The following is a 21,107-nucleotide window of genomic DNA, read 5'->3' on the forward strand; positions in this document are numbered from 1 at the left end:
CAATAAAACGAATGGAAAGCTTGAACTGTCATTCTCAGGCAAATGAGAATCCTAATTCGGGCCAACAGCAGCGTTTCACTCTTCAGCGTTTTCACTCTTTTCCAATCTAGTTGGCCACCAAGAGCAGCACTTGAGCAGGTTTTTCCACAATCATCGACGGGTTGAATGTGGCAGATAATTTATTTAAGGAACTTTTACCTTCATTCAAAAATATTCAAGTCATCAAGCATGGGGCATATTCAGTTGATTGCTAACCATGATTACACGCAATTGCACTAATGTAAAACAATATGAACGAGGTATATAGAAAATGATGATTCACTAATCAATAACACAAGCACGTTGAATCTAGCCATAAGACTACTCGCGAACTTTTATATTTTTACTATTCATTGTCCGACTATGAATCAGTGTAGTGCAACTTCTCTTGCTACTGTCTTTTACATATTAAATACGAAATAGAAGACAAAAATAATTTTTTAACAGTTATTCTAAAGACCATTGGAAGTACAATCGCCAATATTATTTTCTTTGCATCCTATCTATTTGTATTGTATTTATATGGCTTCTCGTGCTTCCAGTAAAACAGAAATGTCTTCAGACAAAAGGTAATATTTATAATGAGACTTATACCCAGATTCAATTATGTTTTAAGAGTTTATTTTTTATTGCCAAACTGACCATGAAATTTCATGTTTCAATTGATACCTAGTAATAACATCAAGGGTGAATGCTTTCTCCAAAAAAAAATATCGAATCATACTCTGCCTTCCAGCAAAACCAAGTTCCGACGAAAACTGTTATCAAAATACTTGTTTCGAAGGTCGAAGAACCGACTGCCACTCTGGCCAAGAACCGAAAGGGCCAATGCCAATGTCAGCAGACGTGTGCTCTTTTTGTTCCGGAGCGAATTTCCTTCTGCGAAAATTGCCTTTTCCTGTGACGGAAATTCGCACGGGATGTTTTCGCACCATTGCGTCGTTGACCGGTTACGCTTTCTGCCATTGTTGTTCTACAACAATTATTTTCAATTCAACCCCAAAATGGTGAAAGGAGCAAGGTAAGCTGATCGTATTGGAAAACTTCTTCCTAGAACTTGGGTTGTCATAATCGTCTCTCGCATTGAGGTTAACGATGTATCGGTAAAAGAGCCCCTCCGATGTAGAAAGAAGTTTGCTACTCACAGCAGGATATCAACTTCAAAGTTATTCATTTGATGTTAAATCCTTTGTCATTTTTGAATATTTGATCTAACCATCAAGTGAATTGCTATAGTAACAACTCCTTTGAAGGAGTGTTAAACTTATTTAAAACTGTGTTAAACTGATTTGAAAGTTTCATTCAATAAAGGTATGTCGTCTAAAATTTTAAACAACCTTCCGAAAGGTTTAAAACGGAACAACAACTTCAGTGATTTCGAAGCAGTTGAAGAGCAATCCACGACATCCATTATGTTCTGCCAGTTCGAAGGTCCAACTTTTCGAATAGGAAATCGTAATCTGCACAGCTGAACGCAATCAATTGCCCGATGAGCTCCCGGTGCAATGACTGTTTCCACTTCAATCTAACTGCTGCGGTGCGGTGCATTATGCAATGAATAAACAAGGAAGGAAGAACACTTAATTTCTGCAGCAAAATCGTATAATCGATAATTCCACGCGTGAATGGCGACACTCTTTACCACTACGTTTGTATAAAAGGAGGAAGCACATTAAACTAGTTCAAGGATGGCAAAAATACTAAAGTTATCTCAGACTTTCGATAACATCAACTAAGGTTAAATTTTTTTCGAATTCGTTTGTACCCGTTTCCTTTGCAATTTCGGTTATCTTTGCTTTGCCTGGTTTCTTCTGCTTTTGATATTATTGGTTTATTGTGTATTGTCTCATTTTTTTCTGGTTTCTATCTCTTTTTTCAGAGTAATTTGTTTTTTAACCCTTTTCTATTACTTCTGCTTTATTACCCTTCTTTTTTACTTGTGTTTCTTATTCTTGCTTATTCCGATTCCGTGAAATGAAACACAAGATGAGGAAAAACAAGCGAGATATAAAAAGAAGACTAAAAAGAAAAAATTAAAGACCAAAAGGAAGCAAAGATAAAACTTAAGAATAATGAAAAAAGAAGGAAACAGATAAAGGGTTTTTAAATTTTGACTTTTGACTATTGATTATTGACTTTTGACTTTTGACTTTTGACTTTTGACTTTTGACTTTTGACTTTTGACTTTTGACTTTTGACTTTTGACTTTATACTGTATACTTTTTACTTTTTACTTTTTACTTTTTACTTTTTATTTTTACTTTTTACTTTTTACTTTTTACTTTTTACTTTTTACTTTTTACTTTTTACTTTTTACTTTTTACTTTTTACTTTTTACTTTTTACTTTTTACTTTTTACTTTTTACTTTTTACTTTTTACTTTTTACTTTTTACTTTTTACTTTTTACTTTTTACTTTTTACTTTTTACTTTTTACTTTTTACTTTTTACTTTTTACTTTTTACTTTTTACTTTTTACTTTTTACTTTTTACTTTTTACTTTTTACTTTTTACTTTTTACTTTTTACTTTTTACTTTTTACTTTTTACTTTTTACTTTTTACTTTTTACTTTTTACTTTTTACTTTTTACTTTTTACTTTTTACTTTTTACTTTTTACTTTTTACTTTTTACTTTTTACTTTTTACTTTTTACTTTTTACTTTTTACTTTTTACTTTTTTTACTTTTTACTTTTTACTTTTTACTTTTTACTTTTTACTTTTTACTTTTTACTTTTTACTTTTTACTTTTTACTTTTTACTTTTTACTTTTTACTTTTTACTTTTTACTTTTTACTTTTTACTTTTTACTTTTTACTTTTTACTTTTTACTTTTTACTTTTTACTTTTTACTTTTTACTTTTTACTTTTTACTTTTTACTTTTTACTTTTTACTTTTTACTTTTTACTTTTTACTTTTTACTTTTTACTTTTTACTTTTTACTTTTTACTTTTTACTTTTTACTTTTTTCTTTTTACATTTTACTTTTCACGTTTGACGTTTAAATTCTGACTGCTGATCTTGACTTTTGACTTTTTTCTTAGGCTGCGTTTCGTTTATAAAACTCAAGTTATAAATATATCGTCAAAACTCCTGCCAACAAAGCAAAGTTTATTCCAATACGTTGATTAGTTTCCGAGCACAAAGTAGAGTGACGGACACTCTTTGTCATATGTAAATAATATCCATAATACTTTATTTTGAGTTTCTAAGATATAATTATATCCACAAATACACAAGTTTTTTGGACGAGATGAATCTGACACTTCTTGTCTGTACTGCCTGTACAGCCATTCAGACAGATAAACTATTTTCAAATTAACGTTTATGGTGAAACCAGTTTTCATGTTCTAGCGGCAGCGGAAACTTCTCTTCGTCATATAAACCTAAGATTATTATTCGTCTATGTTGGGCAGACAGCAATTGTTTACCAAAATCTTTACATGTATTATTTGAGCCGTGTGCAAGAGCTATCCAATTTCCATAAAAAGGTGGAAATAGTTTAAACCACAGCTAAAGTTTTCAAGTATTTACTCCGAATGATCAATAGATTCTCTTCGTCATATGTAAAGCAGATAGAAAAACGATAAAGAGACAATCCATAAATATCAATGCCAAGTAATAGTTTGAATGTAATTCACACCAAAGTTGATACTAGTCCTGTTTTTCTTTTGTTTCTATGTCAGGATAGTAGACCAGCCAGCACCCTACAAGAGGTTCGAAAATCACGTTTCACAGGAGCAGTGTTGTATTGCGTCGAGTTTGCTGCGCAATGCACTGTTACGTTTCCATTCACTTCCCGTGATCGAATCGTAACAAAATGGGTATCAAAGCGAGCGGAAACGTTTGTAAAATCGAAATCTGATGTAAAATAATACTGATTTTCTTTTCATGGTTTTAAAAAGGTTTGCTTGTTAGTATATGTGATTCACCACGCGTCTCCACCATTTGGCGTTTAGTGGACACGAATGGTTTGTTAATAAGAACGTATAGTAAAAGTCGCTTAGGTACATAAAATTTCCCAATGAAGTACAAAATAATGTTATATATAGATAGCTTATACCATATATTGCTCTTTGAATTTGACTTTTTGAACAACTTGGGACAATTGTGACAACACTAATTAGTAGAATTATTAGCCTACATTCGACGCGCGAGCGACCATATGATAACTGCATTATAAAATGAATATATTATCTCGAAGCTAGACCTAAATTGGTACAAGTCGATATCTTCATTGTTAAAATATTTACAGTCAACTCAAACTAATTTTACTCTTCAAAGCAAAAAAGATCGCAAGGTTGTACGTTCCGTTAAGCAAGTATTCCCAAAGCTCATTTATGCTCATGTCAACCATAGTCAAAACAAACGACTCATAATCAATGATTCACAGGCGAGCTTCTTGTGTAATCCTCAAACTAGTAGAAACGTAGAAACTAGCAAGTGTGAAGCATTAAAATTTCAGAAGCAATCATCTCAGCAGCGACAACCGTAACAATAAAGTTTTCTCGTTTGAAGTTACTATCAAACAAAAAGCTGAATTCTTTTCTTTGTTACTTATCCTTTGTTGAATCTAATATTTAGATTAATAATTTAATCCAAAACTATAATATAAATAAGCAAATCAGCAAACGCCTCTATTTCACACCATTCACAGTCCCGAGTCAGTGGTGATGGCACCTCCGCTAGAGTTCAGTACCACATTCGACTTCACCATCAAAGTGCAAAAGACGATCGGTAAATAATGACAAAACTTACTTAGCCTTCTCAGATTAAATCTAAGATCCATCCGCAGGCATTCCGTGCTGTTTCGAACCGTACCTGGGCAGGCTGCGCGAAAAATTATCAACCAATGCCACTTTCATAATGTCCTTCGTGATGCTATCCTACTGCGTTCTGGGACAGCTGATTAATGTGCTCTTGCTGCTGATCGGACACCGTGAAACGGAAGAAGCCGTAGAGGAAATCGCCATCCAGATCGTGTGCACCATGTTCTGCATTACTGGCCTGGTGAAAATGTACGGACTGGCTCGCCACCGGAACCTCCTGGCGGCGATCATCCGTCAGTTGCAGACCATGTGGGACGAAGAGGTGAGATAGCTCTCCTGGAAAGGAGAACGAAGTACACAGATAGGACTGAAAGCAATTACGCTTGCGTTTAGATACTGACGCCGGCAGACCGGCAACTGTGCGACAAGGTGCTCCGTCCAACGATGGCCATCACCGCTTTCGCCGCCATCGGCAACATTGTGATGGCGTCCATTTTTAACTTCCTACCGGTGGCGGAAATGATTTTCAGCAAGTGGCAAACGGACGACTGGAAGCGACTGCAACCGTACGTGATTTGGTTTCCGTTCGACGCGACCGGTAGCTGGTGGTACTATCTTGTGTACCTGTTCGAGGTGTACTCCGGTTACATTGTGGCCGTAAGCAATGTGGTACGTAAGATTTCCCAGCTGTAGTCAACCGAACGCAGACACGGTTTTGAGATGGCTTTCGCGCCCTTCCTTGCAGGGAACCAACTGTATCTTCTGTTTGCTGTGCGCTCATCTGACCATGCAATTCCGGTTACTGAATCGTGCTTTAGAAGTTATGATAAAACCGGAAGAAGACAACTATGGATGCGGACTCCGGAATGTGAAACAAAATTTGGGTATATTGGTAAAACGTCATCAGAGTTTATTGAGGTGAGTAGTTAGTCAGACTAAATTAGTCTTACCAAATAATTTAATATTTATTTTACACTGATAAACTCAAATAATCTTCTGTATAAGTTAGCATGATAAAAATTCTAATTACGTAACATAAATGTTACAAAAAACTCAGATGGTCTACCAATTGTTTACCTATAGTTATCCAGAATTAACCAGGCACCTCTATCAATCCCAAACGAAATCACTTATTATTATTTACACTCTTAGAATTATGCATTCAAAAAATTTGTCTGAGAACATTACTCTACCTCGGGTTCCTAAAAATTACAAAAACATAAATTCAGCTCATTTTCCTGGCACAATGTCACCTTAAATGCTATTTAAAAACTACGGCTGCTTTACTGCTAATCCTGTTATAGTGTTAACAATGCTAATTTACAACTTATTAGACTTAGAAGATAAATTTGAAAGTAATTTTATGTGCCAAATTACAACAGCTATGCAGTCCAACTCTACAATGTAGAAAACAATCCCTTTAACGCTGATATAGAGTCAATCCGATAGCACAGAAATATTCCCGGTACTCGAAAACCCTTGAATATTTCATGGTCTTGATGTAGAAAAATAGAAAACATAAACCACATAAACCACACACCATAGAGCAAAATTGATAGCACGGTCAAAGCAACTTTGATCTATAAGTTTGCACTTTTTGCTCTTAGTGTAAATGGAAACAACCGCCTTAACAACTCCACTGAGATAGAGCGAAAACCCATGCCTTCGCTATCTATATAACAAATCCAGAAAATAGTCCTATCGATATTTCAAAGGGCTTTAACTTTGATAAAATTTTGAGCATTTTATCATTTTGACAAAATTTAATTTGGTACTTGGAGTTACCCTGTATGAGTTAGCGGAATCCTACAAACAGTCATTTCTGCTCTTAGACACATTTAAAGCAAAATCCAACATTCTTATTTAAAAAAAGAGGTTTTGAGAGCGAACAGAAAATATTTTAATGGTTTTTTTAAGGAAATTTATCGGGAAATGCACGGCATTTTGTAATTTGACCTGAGGACTAGAGAGACCTCAGCGTTTTGTATTTTTTCGGAAAGTGGGAGTTTCCAATAAGACTAGAATGAGAAACCCAAAACAGTTATTTCCTTTCTATCAAATGAATTTTATTCCATAGCTGCATTTTAATAACAAGCAATTTCAAACCAGATCTGAAGATAAATTGATGATATTTAGGGCAGAATTTTCCAAAAACTCGACCTACACTTGGTTCTATGACCATAGTGTACATATATTTATACATGCACACAGAAATTTCCATGCCAATCTGTCAAATATTAGCAAAGTTGCAGCTACATTAGAAACGAGGTGTCACAGCGATTGAAGAAGGAACGTGAAACTTTGAACTTTGCGTAATTCATTTGTGGTTAAGAGAAGGAAAATATTATCAGTGAAATATACACTGCTGTTTGTAGTGCAAATAGCTACCAACATAAAAATTAGGCTGCAGATTGTGTGTCTTGTATTTCTAAGACTAAGATGCCAGAATAGGAAAGGTTTTTCTCGCACGAAAATATCTTTTAATCGTTTAACCTAACTTTATGCTCAAGCAGCTTAACATTTACCTCAAAAATATCATTTTTATCAATATTATTCGTAAAAATAGTTTTCGGCTAGTTTCAGTCAAGTAGGGGTTCGGCTGTTCGTGGTTCGACCAAATACAATTTCGGCCTTCTGTGAGGGTTATTGAAATTCGGCCATTTAGATTTCGGCTATTTGTTATTCGGTCATAAATTCAGGCTTGATCCGTGATTTCGAGACCCATAAGCCTCGTATATGCATAATTTTTTTAATATAAATTATGGTTATTAATGTAATACCATTACCATGATATTAAATTTGTGAAAGTGTATATATGATCTTAATTTACGTGATTACTATCTTTACAAGAAAATTTTCGAATATCTAGGTTGGTCTCATATAACCGGTGTTTACATACTGAGTATCGTTTCGAATGGTAATTTAGCATCGTTTGCTCTCGAAGCTCGCTCGTTGCATTTTTCCGAAAGCGGTTGTTTTTAAATGTCATTTTCAGTGATTAAAATTTTCACTCACATGTAGGATAAACGTTTTTCGCTCACCCATTATTCTCATATGACAACTAGGTTCTGTGCTTATCTGTTTGTACAAAGCGAACGAAAAACATTTTTCCGCTGCAGAATGAGAGTTGATAATATCTCATTACATTACATTTTTCCCTGAAAAAATTTATCCTCTCACTCAGTGAACCATGAAAAATATAAATCGCAGGTGGAATTGGCGCGAAACTCTATTGCTTTACTAGGTATATAATGAAATCCATGGTGATACCCAAATACATAAATTCGGTTGTCTCTCTGTTGTTGGCTGGTTGCTTGGTAAATTCAATAGTAACCAGTGTATTTTCGTCTCTGAAAAACAGCTGACACTGCTTTATCCTCTCGCCACAAAGAGAGGATAAAATCGTGTTACGAAAAATTAAAAATAAACAAATCATGATCGCGTGTTTCTAGGGATAAAGGAAAATATGGATAACCTGCGCTCACGAGCGACAATAGGGCAGATGCTCCATTAGGCGCGCTACTAAGCACAATATAACTTCATTATTCTTGTTTATTGAGGTATATGCTTCAATTAATGCTTGTGGGATATAAATTTATCAAATACAAGGTATTTGTCACAAGGCAAGACAATTGCTTTCGTTGTACGAGAAGCTTTATAAAGAAAAAATGAATTTTTTGATTCAATTATATTGTACCAACAGTTGCGCTAACGTTTCCTTAATTAAGTTTGCTGTTCCTTTAATTGTGTTATTCCATATACATTGCTAGGTTGCTAAGTGAAAAAACATCGTAGCATAACTATAGAAATGAGCGCCTATAGTTGTTCGCTCCAACTGCGCGTATAGTTGCGTTAGATTTTAGAAAATTGGCATTTTAGCAAATAATGCTTTATTTTAAATGGTCTAACTACCAATACTTCTAAGAACCTGTTTTATATAATGAACGTAATTGTTTTATCTAAAATGCTACGGTGACGAAAATATGCATTAATAATGAATAGTAGCGCAACTATTGGTACTACCACAACTATTGGATCGACTACCCTACATATGTATAAAACATTCTCGTTTCTCTTTTGCTAGCTTATAAGTCGTAGTAGGCAAAATTCATTGAATATCGCGCATTTGAAACGATAAATTGAATGCCTGGTCATTTTGAATTCATTATGGCACACTTAGCAATGATGGGGTTATCAATCGAAACTTATATTGAAGCGTTATATACAAAGTATCTCGTAAGTTCGAGTCGTAAAATCGGTTATCTTGGAAAGTCGCGCGCGTAATTTCCTGTATATGATTATCGAATATCAAAAACTGAATAGCCTTTGTACGTCTCCCTGATGAAGTAGTCAGGGTTTTTAAGTATGTTTTATCTAATATCTAACTGTCTAAAATCTAAAATCTAACTGTTCGTGTGCGATTTCAAATTGATTGAGTTGATAGCACAAAGTTAATCTTCATAATCGTGACGGTAAACTAATTTCTCGTTATTTTTTCATCGATATCTCGGATTTCCACTACCTGTTTCATAATGCCCACGTAACCAAACATGTCCTCAAATTGTACGCGAGCTCAAATGAGTGATCGCACCACTTGCTTCGGTGGATCAAATCAATTCCTTTCGACTAAAGACAACTCCTTCCGATGACACTTGTGGATGATGTAGAGGATTCCTCGGTGTCTAGTAGCAGCAAGTGTCGGACTAACATTGCTATCCCTCCCAAATTGATCTGCATTGAACATGGCCAGCTTGGCTATTAATCATCACAAAGAATTAGATCACCAGAAAATGCACACTGAAAATCATATGTTACTCCTAAGTATCATTCTGATGGTTCTTTGCGCAATTTCAGCTGATCTAGATTATTCGTATGCAACACACGGACGGTCAAACTATGCTATACTAAACTATGCTATGCTGTGCTGGTCCCTTGAGTTTATGCCAATGTTTTTATGGCAAACGACGTTATGTCAAATGAATTTATGTAAAATAGGCGGCCTCGGATCTCATTGCATTATGACCGAACGGTGATTGGTTCAAATGCATATTTATAAGAACGCGAAGTTTTGTAAATTATGCCTAATGTCCATTATGCATGCCGTCCATTATACCCAATGTCCATATGCCTAAAGTACGTATGCCTAACGTCCGTATGTCTAACGTCGCACACCCATCCTAACCGCAAGATATGTTATTTTAGAAGTGTTCCACGAGATCAAGTATAACTGTTATTTCAATAACTATTTTTAGAAAAAAACTATGTTAAAATACAACCGAAAGTTATCGAAATATGTAAACAAATGATCACTTTAATCTGTTAAAAGTGTTTACTAGAAAATGTTCTAGCGTAATGTTTCCCAAATGGGGGTTCGCGGACCCCCAAAGGCTCGACAAATATTAAGTTTACTGCAGAATAGTATAGAGAATTCCCCCAAGGGGGCAAAAAAGTTGGGAACCGCTGCAGCCAGATATTGTACAGAATCTTATGAGTGGAATTAAGCGTAAGGTACCTACGTGCATACGGTAGTGGTACTGAAATTGAATAAAACAAATATGCCAAAAGCTTACTAATGGATTATATTTGATTGTCTAAAAGTTTGAAAAGGATCGGTCAACTAGTTAATTTTCTACAGCGTTTTTCCGTTATGCAATTTGATGTAGAACACCTTTCAAGAAAAGTAAAATTTTGTCCTCGTTTTCTTTTTTCTCTGGTTGTGTTTTACATACACAAAATAATAGTAATAATAACCTTTTCTGAACTTCTACAGAAAAAACAGTTCGTTTCAATACGAGGATTAGTTTCCGATGAAGCGAATAGATCGCCTCTATTATTGTTTCGTAAACCAACGAATACTTCAATTTATTTAAGTAAACCGGGGCGGCGCAGGTACTGGATCTGTGCATATACTCCCTCTCAACTGTGTTTGAGCTTATACGTAGTTTCTGTTCAAATGGTTAGTGTTGGCTACATCTAATCTTACTAACATCTTCCCTATACATGGTCCCCGATTTTCGATTCAGGTTTGTTTAGAAAATCCCAATAAAGAACTAAAAATTGTGGAAGCAAAATTTAAACGGAAAACTCTTTCTGACTGTGGAATTCGGAACAAACATAAACAGAAACAGAAATAGAAGATCTTTAATATATATTCAGTTAAACTTTATTACGTCCGCTTCCAACAATGGTACAATACGGAACGCAATTTCATGTCTTATCATGTCGTTAACAATATGCTTTTTCTACACACATACAGAACAATTTTGGCTCGTACTAGTTTGACAAGTTAGGCAGTGCGCCCAGAATGATGGAAATATTCGTGATGGAACATGTGTGAAACGGAATAGGGTGCATAAACATACAATATCACGTGACGTAACTTCAATCATATTACAACCAGGCCATCCCTGACATTTGACCGTCTCGATCAACTAACTTCGTTAATAAAGATGTTTCCAAACATTTCAATCGAAAACGTAGAAAAATACTTATTCATTACAATCTAAAATGCGGAAAATATTGCATAATTCCAGCATCTAACAATTTCCTATTAATTCCGATTCAACTATTACTGCGGTCATTGACACTTAATATCGGATTTATACAAATTGCAATCATAACCTACGTCATGCAATACTTTCGGAACGGAATAACAATTAGACCGTTTTGGAATAGATGAACTATCCTTATTCGGAACAAAATTTGGTCGTACGGAAACGGAACTAGATTGAATATCGGAATCGGAACGAAGCTTAAATGAAGATGGAATTACTGGAAAATTCTGATTCAATACACACGGAACTAACGAATCGGAATCCTAAACCACTAAAATATACAGGGTGTTAGGTAGCTTAGTGCAAATCTTTCAGAGGGTGACCACATTTGACGAAAAACACCCTACACTCATGGTCAAATCTCAATCGTTAGAGCGTTATTAAACGTTTTTAGTTTCCGGTTCTGTTTGCCATAAATTAGCTCTAGAACAAAAAGTAAGTTAGCTCGCTCGATTATATAGCTTTCATACGAAAGCAGAGAAAATTTTACGTTGGAAATTGCCGTTAAACCCCCTACTTCTTGAAATTTAGTAACTTAGTAATTTTAGTAGTTTAGTAACATAGTTACATAGTAAGTTTTGAAATAAGTGTTTTTCAAGGTGTTTTATCAAATTTCTCCTAAAAAAAGAATAAAGCTGATAGCTTTTATTTACATATTAGGAACTCTGGTATTGTTTTACATTACGTTCTTTGGTGCAAAACTCTTATCTCTTTTGTTTTTGTTGCAATTTAATTTTAAACGTAATGTGTTCAGTGTTGAATTAGTGTCTGAACTCGTGTTGTTTTTCATACGTGTCAGTTCATGTCCGTCGCACGCGGTGATCTAGTGTACTACGCGTGTTGTATGAATTCGTGTAGTTTCAGTTACTAATTTAACAATCAACACGTTGCGTTTAAAATTAAATTGCAACGCAACTAAGAGAGATAGGCGTTTCACGACAAAGAACGAATTGTACACCGGTATCAGAGCATCAAATTGTTAGATAAAAGCAATTAACTTTATTATGCATTTTTGGGAGAAATTTGATCAAAACGCTTTGAAAAACACTTATTTCAAAGCTTTTTGCTTCTGAAAAGTTTCTAAAGTTGATAAAATAGGGGGTTTGAGGAAAAATTCCAATGTAAAATTTTCTCTGCTTTCGAATGAAAGCAATATGGTCGAGCGAGCTAACATACTTTTTGTACTAGAGCTAATTTAAGGCAAACAGAACCGGAAACTAAAAACGATGGATAACTCTGTAACGATTGAGATTTGACCATGTGTGTAGGATTTTTATCGTCAAATGTGGTCACCCTCTGAAATATTTGCACTAAGCTTGCTAACACCCTGTATATGTGTTGAATGGCTGAATATGGCGGGCCTGGACGCGTTCTGTGCCCTCTGATGTTCGACGTAAGTTTGCAATCTGCTCATCGTCGAGGGGCTTCAATCCGAAGCATCGTTACCGTCCGGTGTTCCACTATGGATTTCATAGTGCAATCGTAAAAGCCACACCGTAGCCGATGACGAAAATTTGATTCAGTTTTAGTTTTTCACTACGTAAATGAGCGGTCGTTTTCCTCTTTTCCAGCCTACACGTAGTTCGACGTCTAACTGCTGCTCGTTGGAGGTGCTCCGCCCCGGGGCATAACCGTTGTCTGGTGTCTGCTATTGTCCTTCACTACGGGTTCCATAAATCGACCGCAAATGCCGCACAGTCGGCCAATAACGGAGATGCGATTTGCCATACGATTCATAATTGTACTATTAATTGGCGTGTTGTCCCACTTCTGAAATTGTAGAGGACCATTTAAACGGGAAACACTTTTCGATTGTGGAAGACGGAAAAACAAACAACTTAAACGGAAGCACTTTAGTGTATACCCAGTTCAATTTTATTACGTTCACCTCCAACAATGGTACAATACGGAATGCTGTTTCGTGTCTAATCATGTCGGTTACAATAGGCTATTTCTGCATACATACAGAACAGTTTTGGCGCGTAATAATTTGACAATTTAGGCAGTGCGTCCAGAATCGCGGAAATATGTGTGACGGGACATGTGTGAAACGGAATAGGGTGCATAAGCATACTATACAACGTAACGCAACATAAATCATACTATACAATAAAAATCATATAAAATAAAATCGAATTGATATTTTCATCATTTGCCATGGCTACACTTTTTCGATGGCTACTAAATACCTACTTGATAGAAAATATTTCATTGAGTATTTAAGGGTGTAGAGTAATCAATCCCCGATGTTACTCTGGACTGAAGTTAATTTACAGCTTCATCCAAACACCGTATTTGAAATATCCGCCAAAATTTTTATAAGCTGCGAATGAAAGTTGAAATATGAGAGAATATCTAAGCATAGACCTTTTCATGTGGCGAAGTTAATGGACAGTTCCACTAGCTTAGTCACACTTTGTGCGACTCTTAAACGATATTGATAAGCCGGTGTAGTTTTGCATGGTTTCTTAAAATAAAACGAAGCAATTTTGTATGATGGTACCTAGTGGTTGTCTTAAGTAGTACACCTACATGCGATGGGGATTGCAATTACATCTCAATTTCAAACTCGTTGATTCCATTTCGATTTGCTCCATTTCCAACTTCCATTTGGACTTGAGGCTGTGTGTACGACTTTTTTAGATTACCCTAACATTAAATAACCTGGAAAAGCTTCGAGTACAACGTGTATTTCTGGGTTAATAATTTTACTCTATCATCGTGACACAGACAAATTAGTTTTTCCTGAGTAACGCTCAAAAAGGCGCCCCCTTTTTCGCACTAAGACCGCAGACTGTGAGATAAATCGTGGAAAAAGAGAATTTATTGTGCGACACAGCACGACACGCATCTGTTTCAATAATTCTTTTGGTGTAAAAATGATCTTCTCTCATGTCATTATATCTTGAGTGCCACATTCACCGTGACATAGCCTCTCATTAGTCTGTATTCTGAGAACGATAGACACTTATTGCTTCGATAATTTTAAAGCCTTTCAAGCCTTCGAAAATTTTAGTTTTGATGACAACTAAATGTGTTACAAATAAAGTCAAAAACTAAGCTTAACGTGATCAACTTTATTTTGGAAAAAAAACCTTCTATTATTTCAAACTAACCCAATAAACTGTAACTTGAATGTTGTTATTGGATAGCTAATCACCAACAAAGTAGTTGAGACAAACGTTTTCATACTCCTCTAAATGATTTTTTTTTGTTAATCCTTACTGACCCATAAAAATTATTGTAATAATGTTCTTCTCTCCCTACTTTCTACTTTTGACAGAGCAAAGGAAACGATGGACACCGTCTTTAGTGTAACATTTTTCTTGAACTTTGCTGCTAGTACTATCCTAATCTGTGTGCAGGCTTTCCTAATGCTTGTAAGTGTAAAGTAAAACCCAGCCCACATGTAGCAAACCATTCAAGAACCGTCCCCTTTTGGCACAGATTGCTGATTTCTACGTCATCACGAAAATGGCCTTCTTCATGGGATGCTGCCTGGTGGAAATATTCTTTCTCTGCTACTACGGTGATGAGGTGCATCAATTTGTACGATCCTAACGAAAAAAATCTCGTTCGAAAACTAGCGTTTATTACGTATTTCATCTCATTGCAGAGCACCGAGCTGGCGCTGGCTGTCTACAACTGCCGCTGGTATCACCAGTACGAGGCAGGTGGTGGTGATTCACGGTTTGGCAGAAATTTGATCCCCATCATGCTGCGGGCCCAGCGACCGATGAAGCTGATGGCGTGGAAATTTTGGCCCATTACCATCAACAGCTTCGGTTCGGTAAGTGCGACGATATTTGCCATGAAGATATATTTGGTTGATTTTTTTATACTTTTATTTTCAGATTCTGAATGCATCCTGGTCGTATTTCACATTGTTGCGAACCTTCGTCAAGTAAACAACGGGTTTGTATATTTGCATATTTTCATTCTAAAGCTGTTAGAGTCATCGTGGTCACTAACGATTGACGACGGTTCGAGGAATATTCACAAACGTAATTGATTATAAAAGTTAGTTCGACACCATCAATATTAGCAACTTTTTTTTTGGTTTCATGAAATTAGTCCGAAACCATCACAACCCATAGTAAACGAACAATAAGTCAATATTCCGAAACATCACATAACCGGATTGGCCAGATAATATGGCCGAGCGAGAATATCAAATCTACGCCGGTTGGTTATAATCGTAACACAATATGGGATGGCTATAAAATGTCATAAGAAGATCCAAATTCAGCCAGTCACTTACATCCATTAGCAACGAACTTCCACGGTAATTGTGCTAGTGTGCGAAGGGAAAACTGTAATCCCCTTTTACAGGCCCATTTCGCTGCGGGAAACATAAAATAGCCGAACCATATACTGGCAGCAGATGATAGTTGGTGATGACGACGAGGATGACGATGCTGATGATGATGAATGGCGTGTCATACCTTCATAACAAGTTGTTTCTCCCTCTCACCTGCGACGACGCGCCGCGGTAGTCCTTACAGCCGAAGGCCATTACCGTCATACATTTTGCCCGTTGGCGTCGCTTCGCCGCGAAAGATTAAACCATGCTCAGGCTGAGTGCTTTCGACGCGACGGCTATGACGATGGTAATGATGAGCCCCGAGACAGCCGGGCAAAATTGTACGTAGGTCAAACTTCCATGATGGAACATTTTCCCGCCAGTAAAGTAGTTTACCGATTTGCTACATACGTACTCTTTTTCATGATACTGGATCATGAAAGCGACGTGAAATTGCACCTAATCGACTCTTTTATACGAGAGCTGCAATATAACACACATATTTGACATACTCAAAGCCCAGCTCCAACAAATATGTCGAGTTTTCTAAGCGAAAGCATCACAAAAGGCAACGAAACATTGCATAATCCGTCATCTTACCAAAACGACATGAATTTTTTGTTACCGGATTAAATCCCAAATCTTATCGGTATGTCAAGTATTGGTTGTGGGTAGGTACCTGAACAACAACAACGCTGCAAGTCATGTACGAGCGAGAGTTCAACTTCTCTGTCAGTTTCAGTTGATATTTTTGTGCAACTCATTCCCCAGTCCGGGGATTGCGGAATTCCGCAAAACGATTCCATTTAGTCCGAAGTCAATATTGAGAGTGCTTAGAGAAGCACCAAATTTGCCGAATCACACCAGCACGCTGTTGTAAAAACAGTGCCGTGTCTCTTCCCGGGAACCAGGTGAACGGGCGTCTCTCGTTCCGCTCCGCTGCCGTACAATAAGGCCAACCTCAATCGGCGAAAAAAGGATAGCGCAATAATTGGATTCCGGAATGTTTGTCATCCTCGATGCCTTCTCCGCATCCCGCATTACTGAAGAACATAGCTGGCAGGTTTTTCCAATATCCTGACGCATGGAATGACTGATTGTCATGGAATTATTATTCCATCGTTTACCTGGGGGTCTGAGGATAACTTTCATTAGCTTGCTTTCAATAAAACCGGATTACGTAGCCGTGAATCGAATTATTTCTCATCCTGTGACAACAATTAGATTATTAGATAACAACTCTTAGTAAGCCACTTGCCAGTCACAGGACAAAAGTAGGCTTGAATGTCAACCGATAATGGAACCCCTTGGCATATTCTATTTCCAAGCCTCCCGCAAACACACACAAACACACACGCACACACACACATACCGTGCACATCGCAGTGAAACGTTTTCGTTGCTCAACTGGAACTGTTTGCTTGTTTGTTCATCCCGGAACTAGAGCGCAGGACGTTGATCGATTGCTTCGTATGCGACGGACTGTTCAAACATAAACCGGTTAAGATGCCCTTGTTAGAGCGTGAAGCATCTTTGGAATTCCTCAATTAACGGGCTAGAATGCTAGATTCATCTGTATTCGGAGCTCGTGTTTACTGCTTAGATTACACGAGGCAACGCAATTTGTTTTCATCGTGAATTGAAATCTAAATCTACAGCAAATGATGATTAATCTCTTGGAGACGCACGGTCATTTAAATAATGCAGTTTGTGTGCATACTGTTCATCGCACAAATAACCATGCGTTCTCATGGATAGATGATCTCAAAACGTCCCCAGTCGCAAGACTTACAAAAATATAATCCTACATTCTCTGGTAATTTGGAAAATTTATTCTTTTTCCCTTCGCTTTTGTTGCCCAGTGCTATTGATTCAGGAAGCAGCAACTTGCTGGTGCTAATGCCTGCGAGCGGCCGAGCGTCGATACGAACGCACTTGATTGAACTGCCCTTCAAGAGAAAACCGATACAGTAAATATTGAGAAACGAACACTTGTTGACGTAGGATTTCAATTTCATCATTTCCAGCTAGCAAGCTGCGTAATCGAAGTTCTAGTGCCAGCGTTCTCATTTCATTCTTTGCGTGTGTTAAAACACAATCACATAAAAACTATTTTTGATATCCCAAAAATCTATGATGCGTGTTCGAAACTTAATTCTTTTTCTCTAAGATTGCTAAATTTCCCAAGTACAGAAGATACATCTGCACGCGGTCTAACTACCGTCGATTCAAGCGAATTGATCACTGGGGACCAACGCACAAAAAAACTCATTATTCGACGTTTATAACGATTTATAAAGCTGAATATGCACCCATTCACATAAAAATTGAATTTAAAATCTGAGCCACTGGGATTTTAACAATATTGATCTTGTGAATGGCTTGATTTTAAATGGCATGAACTTACTATTTTGGTCGCATCGCAATTTTCTCCCTGCCCGATAAAACTCCTTTCCGTTAAAACAAACTGTGTTTTGAAGCAGAATAGGGGAGTAATTCTCGCTGAAACGGGCTAGTACTGACACGAGGTCTTCAAATATTGGAACTTTTGCGCTTAATTGGTAGAAAATGGTTAAAAATAAGAAATACACTTTTAATACCTCGAAATACTGGACCCCTCGTTCGCCAAGGGGTCTAACAGTTTTAAAAAAAGTTGATTTTTGGGCAAACCGTGAGATCTATATCATGTGATATTTCATAAATTTGCCATGAAACAACTAAAAAATCTGTTAGTTCAACAAATCGGTTCTGTAAAGAAGACCAACAGGGCTTTCAAATGGAGTAAAAAAATTTTGGCGGCCATCTTGAATTTGGACGCCATATTGGATTGTATCAAAAATAAATGTCATTTTCGCCATGAGCATCCCAACCGATTTTCATTTGAATAAAACAACCAGTTATTTTTAGCAAGGCTCACAATTTTCATATAATTATTGTGATATTTTCTAAACTTGCTACAAAACAAACTACAAATGACGCGGTTTTGTAAAGAGGAAGGATAGAGTTTCTAAACAAAGTGAAAAAAAAATCGGCGGCCATCTTGAATTTGGCCGCCATGTTGAATTTTATCAATAAATCGTCGTTTTTGTCATGATCCCCCCAATTCATTTTAATTCTAAGACCACCATCGGAAGACATGGGGGGCTCATGATGAAAATGGCAGTTTTTTGATAAAATCCAATATGGCGACCAAATCCAAGATGGCCGCCAAAAATTTTTTAACTCCATTTGAAAGCCCTGTTCTTCTTCTTTACAGAACCGGGCTATTTGTTAGTTGTTTCATGGCAAATTTATGAAATATCACATGATATAAATCTCAAGGTTTGCTCAAAATTCAACTTTTTTTTAAACTGTTAGGCCCCTTGGCGAACGAGGGGTCCAGTATTTCGAGATATCAAAAGTGTAATTCTTATTTTTTAACCATTTTCAACCAATTAAGCGCAAAAGTTCCAATATTTGAAGACCTCGTGTCAGTAATGACCCCGTTTCAGCGAGAATTACTCAGGGACTTAAGGTGACGCAATACTAAAGAAACTGACTAAAGAAGTGACAGTGACAAGTGGGCATGAATCTCGATGAAATTTAAAGATGACAGAAGGGCGTGCGCGCGCGCGTGTTGTGTGTGTGTGTGTGTGTGTGTGTGTGTGTGTGTGTGTGTGTGTGTGTGTGTGTGTGTGTGTGTGTGTGTGTGTGTGTGTGTGTGTGTGTGTGTGTGTGTGTGTGTGTGTGTGTGTGTGTGTGTGTGTCCACCATTACGAATATTGTGCGTATTTATTAGAGTATCTCTGCAGCTGTGCTGATTGCTGTTCAATAGTAGTGATTTTTGATGAAACGAAAACGAGGAGTCCTATCCTAAATTTATATCATAATATTTAGCAACAGCGAATAAACATTAAAAAGCGGTTCTCTTACATGTATGGCTTCCAGTGCAAAATGGAGTAGAGCAGAAAATATCAGCTAACAATAGGTTTTTATCTCAATATAGTTAGCTGCTGCGTGCAGGGAATAGTTGAAAAGATTGATAGATTATTATTATAGCAAATTTATTAGATGTTCATAAAATTCGTTTCCGTAAGCACTAATGAAAAACCGCTTGCCTCGGATATGAGTGTGTTGGTGTGAGCGTGAGGCCAGTTCCGGTCTCTGCCCCTGTTGGTTACCCGAGCAAGGATTGTCAACAAAAGTATATCAAAATTATTATATATTCTGCTGTTGATATCAACTAGAAAACATGTTTTGTTACCAAGTCAAAATGGCACTTATGATGTATCAGACTTTGCAATCAATTTGTTTTCATTTTTGTTGAAAGAAAATATGTTGACAGATTCTATTTATGATGTAAATAAACCTTCAATATTTAAATTAATCTATTTTCACGTGAATTTTTTGCTAGTAAAATGGTTGGTTTAACCCATTTCCTCCCAGCGTTGCGAAAACGCAACGCACTTTCATTCGATTCTAGAGAAGGCTCTGTTTAAGATATCAACTTGGACCCTGATAAACAAAGAAAGATTGGAAAAAAATCTAATCGACCTGTTTTTGCTCAAAGGTCAGATGTTACATGTAACATAATTACAGCTGTGACAAACCAACAGGTTTTGCTATTTTTCAGACAGTTAAGGAAAAATGCTCATATAACTCGATTTTACCTCTATTTACGTCTGACCTCTTAATCAGTGTTAGTAAGTATCGGTTGCTTGCCAAAAAACACTTCGTTTCATAATTTTGATTACTTTTGTAATTTTAAGAAAGGTTCTAAGCCTTGCGTTGCGAAAACGCAACGCTAGGAAGAAACGATATTCAAAATTTGCAACGGGCACGTTTGTTTTCGTTCGTTCGCTGCAGATGTTTCATTTGAAGTCGTTGTTTTATAGTAAACAAATGAATGTAAATCTTATCTTTCGCTTGTTCAAAATATCCCGGAAACAATATAAAAATCCTAAGTTTGATTTAACGGTAAAAAAGGATGAAGTATTTATATGCATAATAATGAAGGTATGCAAAAACGTATACTCCTAACGCCCAGCGTTGCGTTTTCGCAACGTAGCGTTGCGGGACACCGGGTCAAAATTAAAAATACATGTCAGCGGCTTTTTCTTGGTTGATCTAAAAGAGAATTTTCCTGAAAGTTTCAACTTTCTATCCCTGCTGGGAAAAGTGTGGGGCTTAATGGGTTAAAATTATATGATGATAGAAAATGATGATGATATGATAGTAAAATGACAACTAATTCTGCTTTCCTATTAATATTGTGTAACAGCTACATAAGTATTCCGCTTGATATTTTTGATAACAAAAGTAGTATACAATTTAATTTCACGGCGTGGAATTTTTGCAATCAATTTTGATATTTTAACCGCTAAGTCGACCAAAATGAAATCACACCGAGTATTCAAAATCCGTTACATCAAGATATCAAATTTTGTTTTTAATTTGCTCTAAA

General features: G+C 36.5%; 2 protein-coding genes across 5 annotated transcripts in view; one reads left to right on the plus strand and one right to left on the minus strand.

The window, feature by feature from the left end:
* Positions 1 to 21,107, minus strand: part of LOC128741123 (5-hydroxytryptamine receptor 1-like) — a 158,231-nt gene that overhangs the window by 54,340 nt on the left and 82,784 nt on the right. The window lies entirely within an intron of this gene.
* Positions 1,044 to 15,349, plus strand: LOC128745477 (odorant receptor 4-like). Its single transcript, XM_053842552.1, has 9 exons — positions 1,044 to 1,060; positions 4,696 to 4,775; positions 4,834 to 5,129; positions 5,201 to 5,476; positions 5,553 to 5,725; positions 14,645 to 14,741; positions 14,809 to 14,910; positions 14,978 to 15,151; positions 15,216 to 15,349. Exons 1-9 carry the CDS (start codon positions 1,044 to 1,046, stop codon positions 15,267 to 15,269), a joined length of 1,269 nt encoding a protein of 422 aa, XP_053698527.1. The 3' UTR covers positions 15,270 to 15,349.

This window comes from Sabethes cyaneus, chromosome 1 (assembly GCF_943734655.1).
Source record: "Sabethes cyaneus chromosome 1, idSabCyanKW18_F2, whole genome shotgun sequence".
NCBI lineage: Eukaryota > Metazoa > Arthropoda > Insecta > Diptera > Culicidae > Sabethes > Sabethes cyaneus.

Bases quoted from the DNA above. Each gene is read 5' to 3' on its own strand.
- LOC128745477 (XM_053842552.1), top strand. The intron at 4,776-4,833 runs GTAAATAATGAC...ATCCATCCGCAG, and splicing joins CAAAGTGCAAAAGACGATCG to GCATTCCGTGCTGTTTCGAA. The intron at 5,130-5,200 runs GTGAGATAGCTC...GCTTGCGTTTAG, and splicing joins AGACCATGTGGGACGAAGAG to ATACTGACGCCGGCAGACCG.